This window comes from Brassica napus, chromosome C3 (assembly GCF_020379485.1).
Source record: "Brassica napus cultivar Da-Ae chromosome C3, Da-Ae, whole genome shotgun sequence".
Taxonomy (NCBI): domain Eukaryota; kingdom Viridiplantae; phylum Streptophyta; class Magnoliopsida; order Brassicales; family Brassicaceae; genus Brassica; species Brassica napus.
The window spans coordinates 42171499-42197941 of NC_063446.1; the positions used below are offsets into that span (position 1 = coordinate 42171499).

At 32.4% G+C, this 26443-nt stretch overlaps 2 protein-coding genes across 3 annotated transcripts; both read right to left on the reverse strand.

Annotated features, from left to right (window-relative positions):
- Positions 1-16784: 16784 nt before the first annotated feature.
- LOC106421943 (ribonuclease TUDOR 2) lies at positions 16785-22494 on the reverse strand. The gene is made up of 15 exons (XM_013862772.3): positions 22283-22494; positions 21565-21756; positions 21221-21298; positions 20990-21106; positions 20797-20904; positions 20318-20524; positions 20027-20239; positions 19837-19944; positions 19351-19521; positions 19056-19253; positions 18413-18976; positions 18140-18328; positions 17776-18051; positions 17318-17695; positions 16785-17223 (listed from the first exon to the last, which is right to left on the reverse strand). Exons 2-15 carry the CDS (start codon positions 21721-21723, stop codon positions 17041-17043), a joined length of 2949 nt encoding a protein of 982 aa, XP_013718226.1. The 5' UTR covers positions 21724-21756; positions 22283-22494; the 3' UTR covers positions 16785-17040.
- Positions 22495-23605: 1111 nt separating this feature from the next.
- LOC106421827 (peter Pan-like protein) lies at positions 23606-25585 on the reverse strand. 2 transcript variants are annotated; one of them, XM_048751642.1, is made up of 8 exons: positions 25515-25585; positions 25333-25383; positions 25054-25239; positions 24746-24976; positions 24562-24654; positions 24269-24456; positions 23986-24179; positions 23606-23903 (listed from the first exon to the last, which is right to left on the reverse strand). In XM_048751642.1, the coding sequence occupies exons 2-8, from the start codon at positions 25348-25350 to the stop codon at positions 23785-23787; spliced, it is 1029 nt and encodes a 342-aa protein (XP_048607599.1). In that variant the 5' UTR covers positions 25351-25383; positions 25515-25585; the 3' UTR covers positions 23606-23784. The 2 variants fall into 2 exon arrangements, with proteins under 2 accessions (XP_048607599.1, XP_048607598.1); XM_048751641.1 differs by having other exon boundaries at positions 25494-25573.
- Between the last annotated feature and the right edge of the window lie 858 nt (positions 25586-26443).

Consider the following 26443-nt stretch of genomic DNA (forward strand, 5'->3'; position numbering starts at 1 on the left):
ACCAAATAAATCGGAAACTGGCTGTATATAAACCAGACCAAACCAAAATAGATATGGTCTTTAATATGGTAGCTATTTTTTATAAACTGGAATACCGAAAAACTGAAAAAACCGAAGAAACCGAACCGACATCAAAATTGAACACCCCTATATAGATTAGCAGAAGTAACATTTGATTTTTTTTAAGATTTAAAGAATATATAGCATAAGAAAACCATTTCAATGGTTTCTCCACTAGCAGCCGAATACTGCTTCCAAAGTTTTATGACTTTCACCCATCTTCCACAAAGACTTCTTTGGCTCAAATCAGAGATGAAATTCATGCCACTCATTTTCTTTGCTAGTTTTGAAACGTTTAGGTTGTAATACCGTAGATATTAGAATAGTATGATATATATACACAATTAATAAAGTTCTGACCCAGGAGATTTGAAAAAAAATGAATATCCCATTGTCACAAAGGAATGTTGCAAATCCCTAATTGTTCGTACATTTCTATACAATTATAGAAAGTATTATATGCAAGGAGCTAAAATAAAAGAAGTCCATATTAAAAATGATATTTGACTTTAACCTTAACCGGAAAGAATTATATAAATTTCCATATTTAATGTCTATCACCATTTATGTTAATTTCGTAATAAAAAACTCTTGTTGCAAAAGTTAAAGGATTGAAAGAAATTTAATATGTCATTCCTTTTTGAATGTATTTTACAATCACTCGAGATTGCGTTTAAATTTTTTATATATGACATTTTGATTTTACAATATAATCGAGTTTCTATTGCTCAATCCCAAAATAAATGTCACGTATCCCATAAAATACGAAAAAAATTAATCAAAATTAATGTCACGTACCAATGTTTATAGTAGAACATAATTATGAATCGTGTCCCTAAAAAATGTCATGTATCATTTATGAATTGTAAAGAACATGATATTTGACTTTAAACTTAACTGAAAAGAATTATATAAAATTTCAAATTAATGTCTGTCAGTATTTAAGTTAATTTTGTAATAAAAAAGTCTTGCTGCAAAAGTTAAGGGATTGCAAACAATTTATTATGGAATTCGTGTTTGAATGTATTTTACAATCACTCAAGAACATGATTATTAACAATATATTATAAAAATATGGATTTTTGAAAGAAGCCAAAATAAAAGAAGTCCATATTAAAAATGATATTTGACTTTAACCTTAACCGGAAAGAATTATATAAATTTCCTTATTTAATGTCTATCACCATTTATGTTAATTTCGTAATAAAAAAAATCTTGTTGCAAAAGTTAAAGGATTGAAAGAAATTTAATATGTCATTCCTTTTTGAATGTATTTTACAATCACTCGAGATTGCGTTTAAAATTTTTATAGAATATATTTTGATTTTACAATATAATCGAGTTTCTATTGCCCAATCCCAAAATAAATGTCACGTATCCCATCAAATACAAAACAAATTAATCAAAATTAATGGCACGTACCAATGTTTATAGTAGAACAGAATTATGAATCGTGTCCCTAAAAAATGTCATGTATCATTTATGAATCGTAAAGAACATGATATTTGACTTTAAACTTAACCGGAAAGAATTATATAAATTTCCAAATTGATGTCTGTCAGCATTTATGTTAATTTTGTAATAAAAATGTCTTGTTGCAAAAGTTAAGGGAAAGACAACCTTTCGTAGTTGTCTAAGTGTATTGTTAATAACCGTCAGTGTACACCATAATTTTAGTAATGTAATCACAATTCATATATTATTTACAACTATCAATTGGTTTTTAGTAATGCAATAAAGAATCATATTGTATATTGTATGAAAGGATCCAAATAATAAATAATGGCATTACATGTAATTAGTCTAGGCAAGGAAGAATTATTTAATAAAGGTTGTGAAAATGATTCTCATGATGACACATAAGTAATGGCATTTTGGTTAATCACACATGGAGATAAGGTTAATTGTTAATAATGCTCCTCAAATAATAAAAAAGAGATATATTAAAAAAACCTTGGAAACTATACCATGTTAGATTTGTTTCCTTATGTTCTAAATAAATTTATATGAAAGTTATTGATTGTAACTAATTTAAAAATGTGTGTCAAAACATAAGATCATAGTGTTTTGTAAAAATATGTTTTTATGAATTAATAAATTCGTTTATTGGTTTTGGTTTAAAGAATAATTGAAAACCGTGGCTTACTTTTACCAGCAATTGTTTTTCTATAAATTCAATAAAAACCAAAAAAAAAATTAAATGCCTCCGTAGAAAGAAAATTGTTGAAATTAGGGGAAATTTCAACAAGTGGCAAAAACTCTTATACCATTATTATCTATATATATAATAAATTATTATTTAAATAAATTAAAAAAATATATATTTTCGAATTATACATTTTCAATTTGAATTTTTTTCGAATTTTTTTTATTTTTTTCAAATTTTCTTTGTGGAAATCGAAAATGATGTTTAAAAATATTTTTAAAAATGTTTTTATATTTTTATGTATTTATTTATATATTTATTAGAATCCTAAATTTCATATTCCAAAAACTCTACCCCACCATTCAACTCTAAACCCTACCTCACCCCTCAACTCTAAACCCTAAGTCTAGATTAGTTAATCTTACCGGAATAAGTGTCTTCTACCCTTCATTAAAAGTGAGGGTAAAAGTGAACGTGGTATTTGTGGCAATTTCCATTGAAATTAAACAGTATTTTAGTTTGTTATAGAAACTTTTTAGAAAAATACCTTTAGATAACCCTTAAAAGTTGGGGAAATTTCATGTTTATTTACCACTTTTCATTTTTACCACCACTAAATGGACATTTTCAAAAATATTTTCTTCATTAAGTGGCAAAAGACTCTTATATCTTTGTTCTCTCTATATATAATAATCGTTACTAAATAAAAAAATAAAAATAAAAAAATAAAAAAGCAATTTTTTTTTATGTTTTCGAATTATATTTTTTCAAATTCGAATTTTTTTATAAATTTTTTTATTTGAATTTTAATTTTCAAATTTTTTTTTTCAAAATTTCTTTTTGAAAATCGAAAATTATGTTTGAAATTATATTTTTTAAAATATTTATTAGAATCCTAAATTTCACATTTCAAAAACTCTACCCCACTCTTCAACTCTAAAGCCTAAGTCTAGATCAGTTAATCCTAGGGGTATAAGTATCTTTTACCCTTCATTAAAAGTAAGGGTAAAAGTGTTTAGTATAAACATGAAAAGTGGTACTATGAATATGCTATTTGTGGCAATTTCTCCTAAAAGTTTTTGTCACAACTCACAAGTATAGTCTCTAAAGATCAAAATGACCAAAATGTTTCATTAAAAAGATAAATATAAACTTATACCTCTCGAGTTAACTAATCTAGAGCTTAGAGTTTAGAGTCAAAGGGTGGAGTTTTGAGGTAGGGTTTAGAATTTTAAAAATAAAAAATATATTAAAGTTTAAATTTGAAAACATATCATTTGAATTTTTTTGAAAAAGTTTGAAAAAAAGAATTTGAAGTTTTTTTTAGAAAAGTTTGAATTTGAAAACATATAATTTGAATCTATAAATTTTTATGTATTTATGTATTTATTTTTATGTATTTATTTTTATTTATATATTTAAGGTATAAGAGTTTTTTGTCTCTTTACTAAATCTTATTTTGGTCATTTTCTTTCTTGAGCACTTTTTTTGTAACAAAAACTTAAAAATGCTTTAGAAATAATAAAATATATATTAAAATTCATATTGATTTTATTTTAATTGTATTAGGTTGGAAATTTTATACTAATAATACATTTATTTTTTAAGAAATATTTTTGGAAATCTTATCATTTTAAAATATTAAAATAAAATTATGGGTTGCCATATTTTATTAATATTTTATTTTTAATATTATTTAGCTGGAACTTTTTAATCATGTGATTAAAATTCTTATACTTTTGAAATAAAATATTGTATTCTTTTAAAAATTTGCTTGTTAATTTATGTAAATTTTATAGATATAGTATATATCAAGTTGATTAATTTTAGTGATATTTTTTTGTTCGTTCTGTTTATTTTATATTGACTTTTAAAATTATATTTGATTTATAAAATTTCAAATATTTTATTTTGTCAAATTTATAAAATAGTAAATATCAAGTTGATTAATTTTAAGTGATATTTGTTTTGTTAGTTTATTTTATTTTATATGTACTGGTGAAATTATATTTTATGTAAAATCATATTTTCTCTTAAAAATTAAAATATATGTTAATTTTCAAATAGTATCTATATTGAGTTGATTAATTTTTAATATTTTTGTTAGCTAACAATTTTTATACGAATTTCCATTTTTACTTTGGAAAAAATATTGTTCTGAAGGCTATGACACTTGAAAGTAATAATTTGGCATATTATATGATGAGAAATTGCCTAAAATACCACATTCCTAATAACACTTATTTTAATTTTATATTGATTGTTAACTAATCTAAACATAGGGATTAGAGTTGAACGGTGGAGTGGAGTTTTGGAATATGAAATTTAAGATTCTAATAAATATATAAATAAATACTTAATTTAAAAAAAATGTTTATAAAAATATTTTCAAAAGAATTTTCGACTTTTAAAAAGAAAATTTGAAAAATATATAAAACATTTTTATAAAAATTTCGAATTTGAAAACATATGATTCGAAAACTAATAAGAAATAAATTTTATTTTTTCTTTTTTTGTTTATTTTTTCATTTATTTAAATAATTATTTATTATATATAAAAAGCAAGGGTATAAAAGTTTTTTGCTTCTTAATGAATAAAGTATTTGTGAAAATGTCTCTTCAATGAAGGTAAACATAAATAATAATATCAATAATGTTATAAACATGAAAATTCCCCTTATATGATTAATAGTTCAAAATCCTAAGTGAGAACCTTAATGTCGGCGTTCACTACATACATGAAGGAGTTTCTGTGATGTAAGGAATTCTTTCCTAACTTTACTATCAAACATATCCTAAGGGCGCAAAATACTCTGGCGGACAAGGTTTATGTTGATTCAGTTCCTCAGAGGTAGCTCTCGGACCATGAATCTTCTTAGTTTCTTAGCCTTTTGTTGTAAAAAAAAAAAAAAACCCTTAATGTCTTATAGCATTCAATATACATGGCATATAAAAATACATATTGATTTATTTTAAACTTTTATAAGTTTAGCATATTTGATATTAATAATATATTGTTTGATACATATGATATTTATATTCTTAACATACTTTAGGACATAAGTTTTTTATTAATCTTTAACTGTTAAATTATAAAAGTTATTAACGAGCTACATAACATTAATTTACTTTATATATATGAACTATTTTTAAAAATTTAACATTTTAAAATATTAAATTCAAATAGTGATTTTATATATTTTATTGATATTTGAACTTTTATGTGAAACACTATTTATGTAGCTTCACCTTTTTTAATCATATGTGATTTAAATTCTTATAGCTTTGAAATTCAAAATTTTGTATTCTTCTTAAAAATGTTTTGTGAATTTTATGTCAATTTTATAAAAATAGTAAATGTCAAATTGGTTAATTTTAAATAGTTTTTGTTTATATATATTTTAAACATCTTTTTCTTTCTTAAGTAAACTTGGTTATTCTTATGTCAAAGTTCTAAAAATAGAATATATTAACTTTATTAATTTAAATGATATTTTTGTTTGCTTAGTTTATTTGACATAAAAGTTTCAAAATATATTTTTTTCAAATAAAAACAACATTTGTTAGTTTTATGTTAATTTTCAAAATAGTGGCTATATTAAGTTCGGCTGTCCCAAAAAAAGCTATATTAAGTTCATTTCTTTTTAATAATTTTTTGATAGCTTACCTGATTTTGTATGAATTTTTATTTTATTTTTGAGAAAAAAATATTTTAGGAAGTTTTACAATTATATATATAATTAATTGACATATTATGATTAGTGGTTTAAAATCTGATGCTCACACCTTCAGTGACTTATATTATTATTTGTCTTTTAAAATTATATTTATTTATTTTTATAAATCTTATTCTTTCTAAATAAATATATTTTAATTTTAAATCAGTTTTCTAAAAATATTATATATCATGTTTATTAATATAAGCAAACAAACAAAAAGTTAATAAGGAATCAGAGAAGAATGTGTCAGAAATTTGACTTTTCCTGGATGACTTACAAGTTAGTCGTCCAGTAGAAAATTAAAAAAATAATATTTTTTTTCCACACGACTTACACGGAAGTCGTCCGTCCGACGACTTACATGTAAGTCATCCATGATTTTATTCTGAGATTCTGGTCAAACCTTGCTTATCTTGGACGACTTACATGTTAGTCGTCTAGGAAAAAAACTCGAGACGACTAACGTGTAAGTCGTCAAGAAAAAAAAAATTTGTTTAATAATTCAGTTGCAAAACTAACCTGAGACGATTTACAAGTTTGTCGTCTAGAAAAAACAAAATATTATTTTTTAATTTTCTACAGGACGAGTCGTCCAGGAAAAGTCAAATTTCTTACACATTCCGGTCAAATGCAAAACTAACCTGTTTTCCCTAGACGACTTACATGTAAGTCATCTCGATTTTTTTTTATCAAACAAAGGTGGACGACTAACCTGTAAGTCGTCTAGGTTAAAAATCAATTGCAAAACTAACCTAAATGGACGACTTCCTAGAAGTCGTCCAGACGACCTCCGTGGAAGTCGTCTAGACTACCTCCGTGGAAGTCGTCTGTGTCAATGTTTAATAAACTTTCATTTTCTCTAAACCTACAAAGACTTTTTAATATTTTTTTGTTAATTCATGTATATTAGTCAATATTAGGGCTACTGAATGAAATTTATAACTTAATTGGTGATATTTATGAGGTTACCAACATTCACGTTAATTAAAGTTTCTAACTGATCCGAGAAGACTTCCGTGGAAGTCTTCTACGCTAGTTTTTAAGTCTTCTACGCTAGTTTTTGAATAACTTGTATATTTAAGAGTGATAAGTAACTTCAAGATATGTAAAACTTATATTTTCAAAATATGTTTTCTCTCTTTTAGCTTTACTAAATTTGACTAAGTTTTTCAACACAAACTTGTAAAAAATGCGATACGTTTTGACTAGTTACTATTGTTTGTTTCCATATTTTAAGTATTATTGTTATAGACACCAATGATGATTATTGTTATGAGTTGGAAGAAGGGTTAAAATACTTCTTAAAATGTTGTATCAATATAAAGCTACCAACATTGTTGTGTATTAAGATGAGAAGAAGGCTATTGAAGTTTATTATTGCATATGGGAGATCCAAAGATAAGAAAAAGGCTATTGAAGTATATTATTTCATTGATTTGTAAATATGTAAACACATTGTTAGCACATATATTACATCTTGGGAAACATTATTACTGATTTTACAAAAAATTCACAACTAAAACATGTAAGCCGTCCAAATATTCCCGCCTAAAACATTGTTAGCACATATATTACTGATTTTACAAAAAATTCTTCTACAAAGACAAGCTTGGACTCCACTTGATATGGAAGAAGACTTCGTCAGAAGACTTTCAAGAAGTCCAGACGACTTCCTTGAAGCCGTCTGGAAGATTTCCTGGAAGTCATCTGGAAGACTTCCTGGAAGTCGTCTAGCGCATTATATTTTAGACGACTAACAAGTAAGTCGTCCCTGGAGTCTTCCAGATCAGAAAAACCTGCATATCAAATCCAGATCTGAAAAATCTGCATATCCAAAAACGTTCAAATGGCTTAAACACAGAGAAAATGAATGAAGGATTAGATAAATCTACCTTTATAGAACACACAAAAATACATATCTAAAATTAATAGATCTACCTTTAAATGAGTGGAAGATGAGAACCATCTGATTAAAAACCTGCAAAAAAAAGATAGATTAGTGAGAAAGACATGAGACAAAACTGAAAAAGTCATATAAAGTTTGGTCTTTTCAAGTCAAAGAGATTAGAGTGGGTTTGGAGAGTTTTAGTTTGAGAAAAAAGTACGAACTTTATACAACAGAAAGTTACCAAATGAAGAAAAATCAGACATAAAAACTTACCAAAACGCTCAGATCTGTTATGAAAGGGAGAAACATGGGAGAAGACTCCGTCAGACGACTTCCAGGAAGTCCATACAACTTCCAGGGAGTCATCTAGCGCATTATATTTTAGACGACTAACTGGTAAGTCGTCCAAGACGTCTTCCAAATCTGAAAAACCTGCATATCCAAATCCAGATCTGAAAAACCTGCTTATCCAAAAACGTTCAAATGGCTTAAAAACAGAGAAACCGAGTGGAAGATTAGATAAATCTACTTTTATAGAACACACAAAAATACATATCTAAAATTGATAGATCTACCTTTAAATGAGTGGAAGATGAGAACCATGTGATGAAAAACCTGCAAAAACAAGATAAATTAGTGAGAAAGACATTAAACAAAAACAATAAATTGATATAAAGCTTAGTGTTTATAAGTTCAAAAAGATTAGAGAGAGGTTGAAAAGTTTTAGAATGATGAACATTACATTTTTGTTGCAGCCATTTGAGAGAAAGAGTGAGAATGTGTAAATTTTTCTTTATATAGGGAGACAAAAAATCCAATTATGTTAAATATTTTTGATTCAGACGACTTCCTAGAATACTTACTTGTAAGTCACCCAGAAGACTTTAATATTTTTAGCGGGAAATTAAAATATTTTTAGCGGGAAACTAAAATAGAAGACTTCCTAGACGACTTACAAGTAAGTCGTCTGGTTTAAATTATCTAAGCGGAAAATAATTTTTAAAAATATTTTAGGCGGGAATATTTGGACGACTTACATGTAAGTCGTCTGGTTTAAATTATTCACCAGATGACTTACAAGTTAGTCGTACGTGTAGACCCTAAACATAACCCCTAAACTTAATTAACTAACTAAACACTTCGTAAAATCAAATTAAACTTCAAAAGTGTTTACTATACACAAAAATAAACACTTATAGGTAAAAAATTAATTTTTCAAAAAAACATTCAAGGTTTCCAAAATCTAACCCTAAAAATACATACAATACTACAACATATGTTGTCAAACCATAAAACCAAAGAATATCATGATTAACTACTTTCACTTGCTGAAAACTATTCAATTTTGTCTTTAGTCCTTTAAGCAGTGGTGGTTAAGTAGGAATTTATCCAAGGCGTGTGGTTAAGTAAGAATCTGCCTCGGGTTCATAAATTTTGTTCAAGAATCTTAGTCGTGTGACTTAATTAGCCGCCAGTCATGTTCCATACAACAAAGCGTTAGTTGTTTTATCATCCAACAAGTCTAAGAATCTATTTTAGCAAAAAAAAAAAAGTCTAAGAATCTGATTTCTTGATGCACAATCTTTTTGTCAAGAATCTTTACCTCGTGAAGCAGTTGGTCTTTTTCCATACATCAAGTTACGTCATTGGTCGTTTTTTCTTTTCCATCCAACAAGTTTTTTTTCTTTTAGCCATTAGTTTTTTTCTTTTCCGTCGAAGGACTTTTGTCTAAGAAGCTGGTATTTTTTTCCTTTTAGCATGTCTAAGAAGCCGTTTGAACTTTTTCTATTTCATCAAGGACCTTTTTCTAAACCCATATTGTCTTTGTGTCGAGACTTTTGTAAGCCGTGGGTCATACGTAATGTAAGGAATCAGTTTTTTCTTTTTCGTTTCAAACTTTGTCTTAAAGCTTATTTTAGTTGTTGGTCGTTTTTTCCCATCCAACAAATCGTAAACCAACACGTTGTCTTTGTCTAAATATTTTCTAAGTTGTGGGACATTTCTAAACTATGGGTTGTTGTTCTATCCAGCAAGTCAAATTACCCATAGTCCTTGTTCAGAGACTTTTAAGACTTCTTGAAGCCATCATTGACTTATTCATCATCCTTCAAGTTGAATACCAGAGCCATAGTGTTTGTCTAGACACTTCCAAGACTTTTTGAAGTTATTGGTGACTTTTTCAGACATTCATTCTTCAAGTCAAATACCGACCCATAGTCTTTGTCTAGAAGTTGCTCAAAAAAAAAAGTCTTTGTGTAGAAACTTCCAAGAATATGTGCAGCTATCAGTGAGTTTCTCAACCATTGGTTTAAGAAATCTTTAATACTTGTGGTTATCACAATATATTCTTTTGTCAAAAAGACATCTTTAAGCTGTTTTAGTCGCTTTTCCCATCCAACAAGTCTTATTTAATCAAAAGACATATGTAAGTTGTTGGTCGCTTTCCCGTCCAAGAAATCTAATGTGATCCATAGTAGTCTTTGTGCAAAAACTGCTAAGCAATGTGATAACGTAAGTATGTGTTTTTCCGATTCATGATCTTTGTCAATAATTTTTGTCTCATGACTTCTTAAAACCGTTTCAGTCTTTGTCTAAATACTTATATCAGCGGTTGGTCGTTTTTCCATCCAGCAAATCGTAAACCATGACATTGTCTTTGCCTAAAGAGTTTTCTAGGTTGTGGATTGTTTCTCTATCCAGAAAGTCCAATACCGAACCGTAGTTTTTAATTTGTTTAGAGTCTCTATGTTAAGACTGATTTTAGATAATTGGTCATTCTTCTTTAGTCTTTATCTTCAGAGTTTTGCAGCCATTGTCGACTTTATTAGCCCCATTGGTCGTCATTAACCCTGTTCTTTTGATAGACGCTGCGTCTAGCGTCAACGTCTCCAATTAACCCTGTAATTTTGTTGCTTTAAAAGCATGATGGCAAAGAACCACTGAATCCGGTGTTAATTAAACGAGACGCGGCGTCAGATTTCCGATGATATTTGACCGCTTGAAATTCTAGCGTCAATTAAACAAGAACGCGGCGACTCCTTTTGCTGTTACGGCGACATTTTTTTTTCGTCATCTCTGTCCGCGTTTCTTTCACAAAGTAGTTGATGCGAATATTTGGTGACGCTGACGCTAGATACTGCGTTTATCAAAAGAACATGACTATTATATCCATCCAAATCATAGTATACCTTTCAAGTCTTGTGGTTATTGAGCAAAAATATTTCTTTGAGCCTTGTGGTTCATAGTTTTTGTTTTAAGACTTCTTTAAGCGTTGGTCGTTTCTTTCTTTTCATCCAACAAGTCTTTTTCCCCATCTAAGGACCATTTTTATAAACTGCTGGTCACTTCTCATCCAACAAGTCTTATTTAATTGATTAGACACTGTTGGTCGTTCCATCCATCCAACTCATAAACTTAACCGACTCCGAGTATTTCTCAAAAGGCTTCTGATCCTTGTGGTTACTTAAGAATCTGTTTTCTCGATTTGTAATCATTGTCTTGTGACTTATTTAGACTGTTGGCCATTTTCCATGCAAGAAAATGAGAAACCAACAAACACTACTTGTCTAAGACGTGATTGGTTTGAGAAAGAATCTGATTGTTCATTTCAGTCAAAGTTTGACTAATTTCAGTTGTTGGTCGGTTTTTTCGAACCAACAAATTGTAAACCAAGAAGCCATTGTCATTGTTGAAAGAATTTTCTTAGCCGTGGGTTGTTTCTTTATCCAGCAAGACCAATACCCGACCGATATGTCTTTTTTCATTTTAGTCTTTGACGACTGTATAGATAGTTTAAGCCTTGTGGCTGTTCAATCCGGATATCGGTTCGGTTTAGATTCGGTTTTTTTCGGTTTTCGGTATTTCGGTTAGTAAAATATAACTACCATTCTAAATCCATATTTACTTCGGTTCGGTTCGATTTATATACCGTCGTTTTTGGTTTATTCGGTTTTATACCAAAAAAACATAATTATTTAGTTTGAGATCATATAAAATGAATTTTAGAGTCATATTGTCAACACAGCCATTTATTAAAAATATATTACATGTTCAAATAAATAAACAAAAACGTAAAAATGCTTCTACCATCAAATAAAATCATCAAATCTATAATTAAAATCAGAGCCTGAAATTTTGAAAATAAAAATATGAAACAAAACAGAAACATGAAAAAAAAGTTTTTCCACTCTTCCATATTTAGTGTTCATTAAAGTCATGCTTTTTCGATTGAACACGAAACTCTGTTCGTTTATAGATAAAAAAAAAGTTGTGAAAATTTTCCATTAATTATTTTCCATCAAATTTATCATCTTCATATTAATTTAGTGAATACTAAAATAAAGCAAAAAGATAAAAAAAAAACTTAGAAAATAAGATGTCTGAATTGCGATGTATTCAAGTGTTTTACAAATTATATAAGGTTCTTTATTACTATAACATTATGGTAATAGTTATTAACAGAAATTTAACTTATATAACAAATAGATTTTCATGTATTGTTATAAAATAGATACATATTTACATGTTTCTACTTTTAATCGGTTTTGTTCGATTTATTCGGTTTAATCGGTTATATACCAAACCATATCCAAATCCTACGGTTTTTATAAAATTATATTCATTCGGTTTATATGGTATATACCAAAACCAAACCATATTGTCTATTTCGGTTCGGTTCGGTTCGGTTCGGTACGGTTCGGTTTTACCATATTGAACAGCCCTACTTGTGGTTCATAATATTTGTCTTTAAGACTTTTTTAAGCTGTTGATCGTTTTTTGTTCACTCAACTCAACCATTAGTCCTTCTTTCCATCTAAAGACTTTTCTTTTCTTAGCCTCTGCTCACTCTTTCCATCCAACATGTCCAAAAACCGACTCCTATTGTCTTTGTCTAGAGACATTTGTACTTTATTTCTATTAAGGACTTCAGCCGTGAGTACAAAAACTATTGTCAATTTATAGTTTATCTGAGCCTTGTGGTTCTCGCAAAGACATATATATAGTTCCCAGTGAAAAGTCTGTCTTAAAACATCTTTGTGTTGGTCATTCTTCTTTACCATCCAACATGTCTTATTTAAGCCTTTAGTCGTATTTTTCCATCCAACTAGCTGTAAGAATCTCTTTTCGAATCATAATCCTGGTTAACGAATCATTGTGTTATGATTCTTTAAGCCTTTGATAGTGTTTTATCAAAAGACTTCTAATATCAGCGCAGTCTTAAGAAGACTTGTAGTTGTTTTCGTTTTAAGACTGCTTTCAGACAGTGGTGGTCACTCTTTCCATCCACCAAATTACAAACCAACTCATAGTCCGTGTCTTAAAGAGTTTTTTGAGACTTTTTCTTAAGCTGTTGTTTTTTTTACCCCATCCAACATGCTGAAAAACTCATTGTATGTCTTTTGCTTAAGCTGCTGGTCGTTTTTACCATCCAGCATATCTAAAACAGACACATTTGATCGTTGTTTAGAGATATATGTCTGTCTAGGCCCGTTTTGTCTTTTGCCTAGATACGTTTGTAAGCTGTCTGTACTTTTCTTTATCCAACAAGTATTGTTTCAGCCATCCCTCCTATTTTCCTTCCATCATGTCTAAAGGCCTAGAGACTTTTGTATGTCATTTTAGACTTCTTTGAACCGCTCAACAAGTATTGTCTCAGACATCAATCGTTTTTCGATCTAGCATGTTTAAAAACACACATATGTTCTTTGTCTAGAGACTTCTTCTGTAAGCCGTGGGTAGCAAAAAGTAAGGAATCTGGCTTTTCATTTCAGTCTTTGTCTTAAGACTTAAATGACATGTTGGTCGTTTTTTCCCGCCCAACAAGTCTCCTTATATCCCTTAGTCGTTTTTTCCATATAAGAACTTGTAAGCATGACTATACGGGATCTGTTTCAGATTCATAGTCTTTACTTAAAGGCTTTCTTAATCCTCGTTATCCTCCACTCCATCCAAATAATCAAAAACAGATCCTACATAGTCTTGTCTTACGACTCTTCTTTAAGACTTTGTCAGCCATTGGCGTTCTTTAGGCCTTTTGGTTCATTGGCTTTGGTTTTAGACTTCTTCAAGCCATTGGTTTTTATTTTTTTTCCCATCCAAAAAGTGTTAAAATTAAGTCATTAGTCATGCAAGGACTTTCTTCTAAGCTGCTGGCCGTGTTTTCCATCCAGCATGTGTAAAACCTGATTCATCTGGTCTTTTCTAGAGGACTTGTGTCTTTGTCTAAGCCCTTTTTGTAAGCCGTGGGCAGCAAAACTTAGGAATGTGTATTTTCGTTTCAGTCTTTGTCTTAAGACTTATTTGAGATGTTGTTGGTCTTTTCCCCATCCCCCAAGAATTAAAATTATGTCATTTCCATCTAAGGACTTTCTTTTAAGCTGCTGGTCATTATTTCCATCCAGCATCGACCAATCTTGTCTTTGTCTAGAGATTTGTAAGCCTTCTAGACTCTTTTAAGCCATTTGTACTTTTTTTTTCCATCCAACATGTATTGTTTCAGCCATCAGTCCTTAGGTGTCTAAAAACAAGGATTCTGGCTTTTTATTTCAGTCTTTGTCTTAAGACTTATTTGAAAAGTTGGTCGTTTTTTCCCCATCCAACAAGCCCTTAGTCGTTTTTACCATCTAAGGACTTTGTTTCTAAGCCGTTGGTCATATCTTTTATCCATTCACATATAGTCTTTTTTGCCTAAAGACTTGTAAGCATGACCATACGGGATCTGTTTCAGATTCATAATCTTTATTTAAAAGACTTCTTATCCCTCGTTATCCTCCACCTAATCAAAAACAGATCCCATAGAGTCTTTTTCTTAAGACTCTTATTATCCATCCCATAATATCCCTCTTTAGACACGCACTACCAACCAAGAATCCTTATGGGTCTAGTTTCCGAGTCCGAGGCAACAATGTACCAAAACAAGAATCTCTGATACAAACACACTATAAGATTAGTGGTTGCCTATGACCTTTTTTGGGTTTCAAAATCCTAAGACATCATTATCGAAGAGAACTGAACATATATGTTTGTTTGACTTTGTTCTCGTTCGATTCCATCCTCTGAAGACAAAAATTCAACAAACGTGAAACTAATTTCATAGACAGAGAATTTACCTCGACAGGTTAGCAGCAGTAGACAGCCAAAAGGAAGGCCAGTGACTTTTGTCCTCTAACCAATGCATCCCATGGTTTGCAAGCGATATTATCATCTGTTCAAACACAAAAACCATGTTCAAACACAAAAACCATGGGACTTGCGTGACATATTATACAAACAAAAGACTAGAACTGAGAGATTACACTGAGAATGAACAAGTATAAAGAGAACTTCGGGTTCAGAAACAGAGTACATATCAAGAAGCAAAATGCCTTAAAACTAATCAATGGCCATCTTGATTCTCACTCTTTTAACTTACCAAGTTGTAGATCCATCACATTCATCTCTCTCTAATACTTGATCCCACTGGTTCCATGATTGTGTCTAAATTAGTCTAGAGATCATCCAAAAAAAAAAAAAATAATAATATTCAGATTCTTGATACAACTATATGTTAATAAGATCACACATTCAAAGAACCTGAAAGAGTTATCAACAGAATGCATATAAACAGAGTTTAGTAACAGAACAAGAAAGACAAATAAACTAGGTTGATAAGAGCATTCAAATCATACTAATAGAATGTATTGAGTCGTGAATAATGATTGTAATTTATGTCATTACATTTCATAAACAGCAAACCCAAACAACAAACAAAGCTTTTTTTTTTTTAAACTGAAAATTAAGTTGGAGGAAAATCTACGTTTCGCTGTTATGTTTGATAATACTCGCTTTTTTAACGGTTATATTTCTAAACTCAAGTCCATTTCAAAAATAATATTTGTTAATTTCAAATATAGTTATATATTGACTTCATATCTTTTAATATTGTTTTTGTTAATTTACCATATTTTTTTGTTATTTTGGAGAAATTTTATTTTAGAAGTTTCATATTTTGTAAATAATTTGGAATATTATGATTGGTCATTGGTTGTTTAAAATCCTATATTGACGTTTTCAATGGCTTATAGTTTCGACTTTTATATAGTATATAGATTTCACTGGTCCATTTTTGTGGCAGTCCCAAAATCTATCAGATTGGATTCGAAGTCTTCAGGCTATTCCTCAGTAATCTGAATTGCTATGAAACCGATGACCTGTTTAACCGTGAATAGGCCTACATATTGGGTATTCGGTTCGGTTTCGGGTATCATTCTTATACCCAATATGTAGTTTGGAGATTTTGGTTCGGTTATCCGTTTAATACGTGAATCAAACATATATATACAAAATATAATAGTTAATATGTTAATCTAAGTGGTCTACTGGTTACACACTTGCATATTCATTAATCCAACAAGAGTTTGAGTCACTAATGTGTTAATTTTTTATAAGCATTTACTGTATTTTAATTTAGAAACATCGTATATATTTATAATATAAAAGAGTACATAAAAGATAATATGGTTTGGTGGTAATAATGTTCTCACTCTTTTTATTCAACCCGGATTGTTGATGACATTTTACCTTATATCAGAAAGATGAAACTTGTTATTTTCGGATATTCGGATACCTGTTCCCTTTTTGGTTCTGATTCGGTTATTTCCGATTTAGAAATATAAAAACCATTCGGGGGTATTTGAGTGTTTTGGTTCATTTTTGGTTTTGGTTATTTCGAGTATTTCGGTTCGGTTCCGATTCGGTTTTTCAGTTCCAATTTTTTGGCCCATGGCTAATTGTGAATGACGATATAAGGACATGTAAGTTTTTAACTGCTTCGAGAAGACGAATATTAGAGAAAATTGTAAAAAAAAACAATTAAATATTAATCAAGTATAGGTGGCATTCGGGTATTCGATTCAGTTCTGGATATTATGGATAAATCAAGATTTCGGTTCGGTTTCAGTCGGTTTCGTGAATGACGACGCCCAAGTACATATATATAAAAGCCCCCTCTTACGTTGTCGACTTAAACCTTATTATGAGATCCTTCTGTCTAACAAAATTAAAGAACAAGAACATTGTCCAGTACTCCTAAATATAGAAAATCCTCAAGTCTATAAATAAATAAAAGAGAATTTCTAAGTGTTACAAAAAGTTTGATGCTTTGCAAGCAACATCTCTCTTCTTAAATAGAAACCGACGCTTCTCTGTTCCCTCTTTGGAACCACCATTGATCACCGGTGGACAAACAATTACCCGCGACCAGGTTTCCTGACCGGAGCACTGTCCTCATCATCAGATTGGATGTCTCCGTACTGCCAGATTCCTGTCCTAGATTTGCGAGCTTCATCTTGGAACTTCTCAAGCGCATCAAGAGCTGCTTGCTTGTCTTTATGCTCCCACTTCTTGCGTTTCTCCATCCTCGCTATTCCTTCCTGTAATCATAACAACACACATTTCACTCTCAGGTTTATATAATGAACCAATAAATAATTTGGAGGATTGAGAAGAGAAGATGAGGCACCGAACCTGAAGCATTGCTGCATTGACAGAGATCTCATCATCAACAGCGATGAGAGTAACAGCAAGCTCGGTTCCTGTTCCTTGGCCTTTCACTTTGCCTCCTGAAGTATCTCTCTCCTCTACCACTGCCTTGAACTCTTTACCACTTCCCAGTGTTACGGTATGTAAATACTCTCCCGCTTCAGGACCAAAGTCGTCTTCCACGCTTGGTACTTTTATGTAGGCAAGTCTGCAGAGCTGCGCGAGTCCTGGTGCTGAGGATACTGATGGCTCGATAGGGCGAACTGCGCTGTACGGAACTGTTTCTTGGTTTCCATAATCGATGTAGAACACTTCGAATTTGTCATCTGGAGATTGAACTGCTCCTCGGGGTGCATTAACAATCTGAATACAAAGTAGGTATAATATAAATAACCAAAGGTGATAGTAAAAACGAAGAGATGTTTAAGGGTTTGATGATTTACCATTGCACGGTTCCAGGAGTTATCGAGGCTAAACTGTGCAAGGACGATGTCACCCTTCTTAGGGTTAAACGATCCAACAATGGGAGCGTCTTTAAGACTCAGAGATGCAAGCTGGTTTTGAATCGAAGCTACTTTCTGATCTCCAATCGTCTGAACATAGAATCGTCCGCCTTCAAGCACTTCCGTGACAACAACCTTTAATGTTTCTTTAAGCCTTGTTTCTACTTTAGAGCCACCATTTACAACTTCCTCTCCTTCAACATAGTTTTCCCAAATCTGTGAAATCATACGGTTTAGGATGTTCAGTTTTGTTTTGGACTAAAGATGTTTTTCTTTAGTTAAAAAAGATATCTATTGGTGTTACCTTCAGTTTCTGATTCTTAGCAGATCGTTCTGCCAATTCAAGAAGATGAGCTTCGGGAATCCTGTCTGCACCAAAGCCAGTCTGCATTTTCGCCAGGCCAGCTTCAAGAAGAAACGTTGCTGCGTTGGTCCTTGACTCCCACATTGATCCCAAGAAAGTGCCGGTTCTATCCACAGTTTCAACTTCAATCTGTTATCATAAAAGATCATGTAAGACACACATACAAAAAGAGTATGATCTTACGTCTCATGCCATGTAAATATGTCCATTTACCTCGACATCTCTCTGCATGATCTTACGCCTCATGAAAGCAATAGCATCTTCTGAATAGGGTTCGCCACGGCCAGGACATCTGACACCAGAGAATGCAAAGGCAATACTGCATGTTTCTTTTGGAATGTATAGCTTGAACCGATGTCCGCTCAGGACATATTCCACAACCGCAGATATTCTCCTACTTCTATGCAGGGATGGCAAGAAATCTTTAGCCTTCTTGGCCGATGCCACAGTCAGGTCTGTGACGTGCATGACTGGAGAGTCCTTTGCAGATTGAATTCCTTTCTTCCCCGCGACAGCACGAGCTTCAGCAGCCAGTAGAGCTTCGTAATGGTTTGACCTCTCTTCAAAGTCGCGATGTCTAACCACAGTCCCAAAGCCACGGGCGATAATGAGTTCCGCAATATTAGCTCCAGGAGTTGCTTCAGCTGTATCACCCTTGGTAGGAGTAGGAAGGAACACTGAGCCAAAATCCATGACCCTAGTAGTATCACCAGCTCCAGAAGTAGTAACACCATCTGCTGGGCTAATCTTCCTTGAGTATTCCATTTGAACGATAACCTACACCAGGAAAAAATAAGTCAGAGATCTTGCTCTTGTGACGCGATAACTTAACTAAGAAGACACAAAGAATATATACCTGTTTTCCAATAAGCCTTTGTCTTAGAAACTCCCTGGCTTCCCGAGCATAAGGGGCTGGTTTCTCCTCTCTGCGTGGGTTACCCATTTTAGGAGACCTAATGCTCGAAAGACGGACTCGGCGCTCTGCCATTGGGCTCCCAAATGGAATAGAATCATCAGCAACTACTAAGCAGTCCCCACTCACAACTTCCACTACCTGAAGAGAGTACAAACTAGTAAGAAGTAAGAACTGATGAAATGAGGGGGAAAGGCAATATATATACACCATGACATTCACGCAAGCAATTATTTACCTTTCCAGTAAAATTCTGGTCATGAATTGCCTTCGAGTTACTAGCTGGAGGGACATAGTTTGCCCACATTTTCACCCGGTTTTTCTTGCATTGAAGTTCTGCAGCTTTTAGCTTCTTTTTGGCTTCTTCCTCCATCATGTTGGCACTCCACTCAACATACTTCGCAAGACCCTGAGCAAAAGGAACAGCAACCAGTGTCATAACTTTTATTCAACACCATCCAATATCATAATTTCCAGCGGTTTCATATAACAGAAATGATCTGCTAAGTCTACCAAGAAAATAAAAAAAACTAATACAATGGGCCAACGAACTTAACCTTAAGTAGTAAGTACAAGTTCAATAGGGGAAGAAAAATTTTAGTACTAGTTTCAGGATCTTTAGTTATACCACCAACGTTGTGACAAGTCAAAAACATTTATTGGCCAGTTAGTTTCAATATATAATCATGTCGAAACAAATAACTGTTTAATTAAGACCACGTACATTTTCAACCAGCTCCAGACCCAAGTCTTTAACTTCTTCCCCAACAGAATAGTAAACCGACCCAATCAGATTGTTGAATTTGTCAACACCTTCAAGAACAATGCGAACCTGCAAAATCCAGCTCACAGTTAAATCATTTAAATTTCAAATGCAGATACATGTGAGTTAATGTGTTGCAGTTCCTCCTTACATCTCTATTAAGAACACGAAGCTCAGTAAAATACTTGGCTTCCACTGCAAACGGATCAGAGGAAACCTCGACTGACGATACTGCTGAGGCAGCGAGTCTTTGAGCTGATGTTAGAGGACCACGAGGCTCAACAGAAGCATCTCCATTTGGAGCTGATGCAGCATCTGTCTCAACGACAGTTTCTTGTGTAGATCTCCTTCCCATCGATGGAGCCTGCATGGAATATATCCAGCACTCTTTATACCATGAAGTTCGAATGTAAACTCCTCACACGAAAACAGGACTACACACCTGAAGTCCAGCAACAAAAACTTGCACAAACTGATACTCAGGAAGAAGATAAACTCGGATGGTACTGCCATCACGGACTTGCTCAACAATAGCTTCCATGGGCTTACCTTTACTTGCAGCTAAAAGACCCATGGCATCAAAATTCCCAGAATCCCCAACGGCAGAAGGAGGAAGATTCCTGACAGATGCCTCGGCAGCACCAGGAACCTGTATCAAGTAAATTCCATCAATAAACCAACAAATATAACGGGAGTCAACTGAAGTCAAGATATATGATTATTCAAATATCAAGGGAACCTCGGCTCGCATAGATATAAACCCAAATAACTTCCCAGTTGGTTCCCTTTACTTTGAGTTTATATTAGATAGAATAATCCCTAATGGTTAAGAGAGTTAGACCGTTGTCCAACAAGTCTGTCCTGTGTAATGAAGGCGCTTCGACACACCAAATTAAGAGAAATAGTAAAAGAGACACCAACCTTGCTCCAACGACCAAGCCCTTCCTGCTTAGCCAGCTCTTCAAGCTGTAACAGCTCCGAAATGCAAGGACTAACCTTATCCTTATTCTGCTGACCTGGCTCCCTGACCTGTCCATAGTACAGGCATTTCTCCACCATATCAGAAAGCTGAGACAAGGCCGTCTATTAAAATAAAATAAAAAATGGATATTACCTTAGCCCAGCCATTCTGAACAACAAGCTTAGCAAGATTTTCGTTGGCAAGGTAAACGGAGCCAAATTCTCTTCCAGCAATAGCTTCCACTTTGTAATCCACTTTGAAAGTAACCTCCTGCTCAAGAGAAAAAAAAAAAAAAAAAAAATACAGAACTGTGAATATAAAGAAGATTGTGAATTACCAACATATAACATAAATGATTAGGAGTTTAAACTTAGCAGCACCTACCTTCCCAATGCAAAGCTTTCTCAGAAATTCCCTGCTTTCCCAGGCAAAAGGCTCATCTATACCTCCTCCCCTGCGAGCCTGAAAATCAAGGACAAAACCAAACAATGAGAGAAAGCCTATGGCAACAAAATTCATGTAAGCTAAGGTTATCTGATTATCTTTCTCTTATATCTAAAAAGTTATCTTCTAGCTTCTCATGTAAGCTAAGGTTATAATGATAAGCCTATTGATTTGTAAGAAATTAATTATCTTTCTCCTATATCTGAAAAGTTATCTTGTAGCTTTTTGAAAGTAAAAGTGGCTTTTGCGTATCCACCACTGTAACTAACTTGAGGAGGGCTCACCAATTTAGGAGCCATGAGAGAAGATAAAGTGATGGTCTTTTCAGGAGGTGGGCCAGCCCTGTTATGGGTCAAAGCCGTGATAACCAAGCAGTCTCCGGAGGTAACAGCTTTCACTCTCCCTTTGAACCACTGGTTCTCACTTGCTGCCACGGACGCCATGATTTTTTTATTTTTTTTTTTGCTTGCTAAGACCTGCACGAGAGACAGCGGACAAAACAAAACAAAAATCCCATGTTACGCTTACGACAATCAAAAAGAGTAGCTAGCAGCAGCACTAAAACACTCAGAAACGAGAGCAACTCTTAGAAATAAATAAATAAATAAAAACGTTCAAATCCTTGTCTAACATGATGTTTGATCTAATACTTCATCAATTCACCTCTTTTAAATCATCGAAACTCAGAATCCTCTCTCAGATCGGTATACCATTGAATTATACAAAATATACTGCAAGAAAACTCCATAACATGCATCGGTTTAAGAAGCAGCATAAAACGAATCACGATTCTCTCTCTACATTCATCTCGATCCAGTTAATCCACCCAAAAGAAAGAAAAAAAACACGATTTCTTACTAATCGGAATTTAAAAAAAAACGCGCGATCGCAATACTCCAAAAAAGAAACGGACCAGGTCTGAATCCTAAAAACATCAATTTGATTCAAAAAACAGATTAGATCTAACGATGATTATAACGGTGATTCCGATGAACAACGAACCTGGACTGATCCGTGTGATGGGAAAACTAGATCTGAAGAAGGAGAGACAGTAACGAAAATATATATATCTTAATTCTCTATGAAAAAAAGGAGCTGAGGAGAATGACAAGTTGAGAGAGAGAGAGAGAGAGAAGGGATCCAACGAATGAGAGAGCTCAAAAGAAGATTATGCAGAGGAGGTAAATGGAAGGAAGACATATAAACACCCACGAGGACATCATGATTTAAAAAAAAAAAAAAAAGTGGAATGTTTTGTTGCCCTCATACTTTCACTATATTACCAATCAATGCCCATTTATACTTAGATTAGGCGCTAGTCGGGCGGTCGGGTTGGACCTAACGCCTAAAGAAAAAATCGGAGATTAATTAGAAATTATACGGGCAGAATTTTTAGATTGTTTACTATGTTATAAAACATGTTAATCTTTAATTGTGTATAACATTAATACATTTTCATGTTTAAGATTGTATAAAACACACAATTAGAATATATAAACTTAATATAGTGTAATTTTCATCAAAATTATGAATATAAATGATATTTATAAAATTTTAGATCAAATAAAAAAATAAAAATATTATTAAAAATAAAATAAAAAAAAAAAATAGATTAGGCGTTTAGGCGGTCATTTAGGAGGTCTATGCGGAGAAAATCCGATATCCAATTTTTTAAAACCGATTTGACATAAATCGGAGCGGAAGAATGACGCGTAGCGCCCAGACGGCTAGACGGCCGATTTTTAGTACACGGGATTTATTCGATTTTTTTGCGGAAAATAGTTTGTTTTGATGAAACAAAACAAACTTTTGTTATTAATTATTTATTTGACGTCTATTATATACTCTTCAAATTCTAAGATAAAATCTCTTCTTATATTTATTTATATTATACAATAAGAAACACTAATTTCAAATATTTTTTATTTTATTTATTAACAAAAAAATCTAACTTGTGAGAAAACAAACCTTTATCATTCTAATTAATCAAATTTCTTAACGAAATTTTCCCTGTTACAAACCAATGGGTAGTTTTTGAAACACAAGTAAAACAAGGGGACATAATCCGAAATATCTCGGGTGTAGAATTTAGATGCACGCTATACGTATGAATCGAAACGGAAAGCCGTTAGATTCCTCATCACCCAATGACGTAGAAACATACTGTACTTTCGCCTTTTTGCATTTTTTTTTTTATCTTCATTACACATCATAAAACACCACTAAAACTAAAAGTGGATATTGTCTTTTTATTAAAAGGGAGTACTAAACAATTTACAAAACGAAAACTGATATCAATTTTTCTTAAACATGGGGATCAGCAGGTTGCAGTTTTAGAAAACTTTATAGAGAATCTGCTACACGGTTTTTGGACGAAATACAAGTTCATAAATAAGAAAGGTAATCGATTGTGCTCATAATAGTTCAATCAGACAATAGATGCATCCAAAGAAACAAAACTTTGATGTGAAGATACACACAGAGTTACTCGGAACAAATTCTTTTCAGTCTTCAGCATCTTCATCCATGTCTTCTTCACTACCCTCTTCCCCATCTTCACTTTCTTCTTCGCTGGCAGCATCTTCTTCATCACCATCTTGCTTATTCTTACCATCCACATTTCCTGAAACATACCGATATATAGATAAGATGACTCATCATGTGATAGACAACAACATTAAATAATAAGAATATAATTTATTTACCATCTTCACTAAATATGATTCCTCCTGAACACAATCCTTCCTCCACTCTAACCAGCTGCATAGTCATCCTTGGTCCAATTTCTTGCAGTTTCACAGCACTCTTTGTCGAACCCTTGTTGACTCTGCCTAGATCAGATGATAGTGTCACCGTCGCCGCTTCTTCATCTCCTTCGCTCTCTGATCCATATCCAGCCCTGAAAATATAAAATTCCACCAACAATAAATTTCACGATTGATATAGAGAGAGGAATCAAATGTACCGACGTGGATTGAGATCCCTTACTTGGTGATAAAATCACTAACATCCTGCAGATTCCTAAGATCAGGAGCCTTATGAGTCTGCACAAAATTTCTGAGCTTACGAGACACTCCGACAGGCTGCAGCCTTATCGAATAATGCCTGAAATCAATGAGTTTCGTGTCCTTGTTGTAGTTCAAGAGTACTAATCTCTGGCATGTGGAGAGCTTGACCTGCCATATATTATTATTTCACAATCACAAATAACCAAAATCAAATTGATGAAAACAATTTTTACACAATCAGTAACAACTAACAAAAGCATATATATAACTTACAGTGTTGATATCAATAGCTGGGAATATGTTCTGAAACATGATGGTTGCTAGCTTCAGATGCAGCTCCTGAGTGCCGAACCCAGAAAGCACAATCTATACACACCAAGACAGACACTCCCAACTGTTAGCAAACCCCCCACCACAAATTACAAAAAAAAAAAGGAAATAATAAGAGGTTGATTACCAAAGGAGGATTCTTGAAAAGATCTGGAGGACATCGAGGCCGAGTCTGAGACTGAGCTATATCAGATGCTAACGAATACTGATGAATTTTGAAAGTGAGAGTGGGGCCCTGCGGGGTTCTTGCTACTCTTAGAGACAATGCAGACGCTGTTTTCTTTAGCATAAGGAAATGAGTAACACCCATTGGCCCTGACACATTCAAAAAGTCCCTTAAAGTGTTCCTCTTCTTCTCCTGCAGGTCACAAACTTTTGCAATCAGTAATGGGTCAAAACACACAACTCTCCAAAAACATACTAAAAAACCGGTACCTTTAGACTGAGAGCAGTGTAGGGAAGCATGAGCTTCCTCAAATCCATCTGAAGTTGTTTGACAGAGCCAGGAAGTTTCGTTCTTGAAAAGACGAAACTTTTAGGGATCTTATCTCCGGTGACATGATCAACATTCGCTTGGTTGCTCTTCGCGATAGGCTTCACATTCACCCTACCCTTCTTATTCTATAACCATTACAAAACACCAAATAAATACATATTACTGCAAAAAAAAAAAGGAAACACGATTTGGCAGCGGAGGAGACGTTTTGCACTTACGTTCTTGAAACGACCCATTTAGTTATTCTTATCAGCAAAGCTTCACAGATTCTGGTAAAAGAGAAAGAAAAAAATCAGGTTCAAAGAACAAACATTTATCTACATATTAAGCAAACCATGGATGACTAGACATAATAGATAGTCAAATTATAATTCATTACCAAACCCTAATTTCGCCGAACCTGGGGTAAGAGACGGAGGCTGATTTGTGAAGACTGAAAGTCTCTTCTTTAGATGATGAAGCCCTATATATCAAACCGGTTGCCGAATAAAAAAAGTAAAGCCGGGTTTTCTAAACCGGTTTTCCAAACTGGTTTTCTAAACCGATTTATTATTTTATTTATTTTTTTTTGACATGTTTCAAACGATTTTCACTAGCATCTAATCTATTAAAACTGAATCTATTAAAACTGAAGTACAATTAGAAATTAACTCTAATTTCTCTCTAATATTTACAGTTTATGCCACTGACATTATATATCTTTTTACAAATTAATTTTAGGCTTCACGTCATTTAATTAGAAGAAATAACAAGTCCATTAAAATTTGTTTACCCAATAATTATATTTGTACAAAAAGTACATACAATTTAAAATTTTATCCGGTTTAGTATAGAGTAGTTTTAAATATAATTTCAAAACTTATCTAAATAAAAATAGAAAAATCATTTGTAATATAAAATAAGAATTACAGATTTTCTATCGATTAGGTATATTCGAAATTGTTAATAAATCCACTAAATATTGCTAAAATCATTGAAGTCTTACTCACTTAACATAATAAGCCCCTTAATTAAAGCTTTCACATTAATAACAAAAATATCTACTTCCAAATCACAATTTAGTATATTATACATTGAAGAAAACTTTAGTATATTCTTATAATAAAACTTAATTTCCATTTCGTATTATATAGACAAGACGCGAACTGATCCACTAAATATTCCTAACATTTAGTAGATTACTATTCTACAACTTGCAAATCTAGATTTTAAATAATTTAGTTTAGATTTCTTTATGTCGCCAACATCTCATCTAATATACCATACCATTCATACTATCTCGTGGAATTTATTCTTTTTTTAGCTATGGTCTTTTCAATTGGGATGTGA

Coding starts and splice junctions, on each gene's coding strand:
- LOC106421943 (XM_013862772.3), bottom strand. CDS start 21,723: ATGGCGTCCGTGGCAGCAAGTGAGAACCAGTGGTTCAAAGGGAGAGTG. Junction 21,107..21,220: donor GAAAGCTTTGCATTGGGAAG/GTAGGTGCTGCT, acceptor TCTCTTGAGCAG/GAGGTTACTTTCAAAGTGGA. Junction 20,240..20,317: donor TTTTTGTTGCTGGACTTCAG/GTGTGTAGTCCT, acceptor TATTCCATGCAG/GCTCCATCGATGGGAAGGAG.
- LOC106421827 (XM_048751642.1), bottom strand. Junction 24,977..25,053: donor ACACTGCTCTCAGTCTAAAG/GTACCGGTTTTT, acceptor TGTGACCTGCAG/GAGAAGAAGAGGAACACTTT. Junction 24,655..24,745: donor TTTTCAAGAATCCTCCTTTG/GTAATCAACCTC, acceptor TGGTGTGTATAG/ATTGTGCTTTCTGGGTTCGG.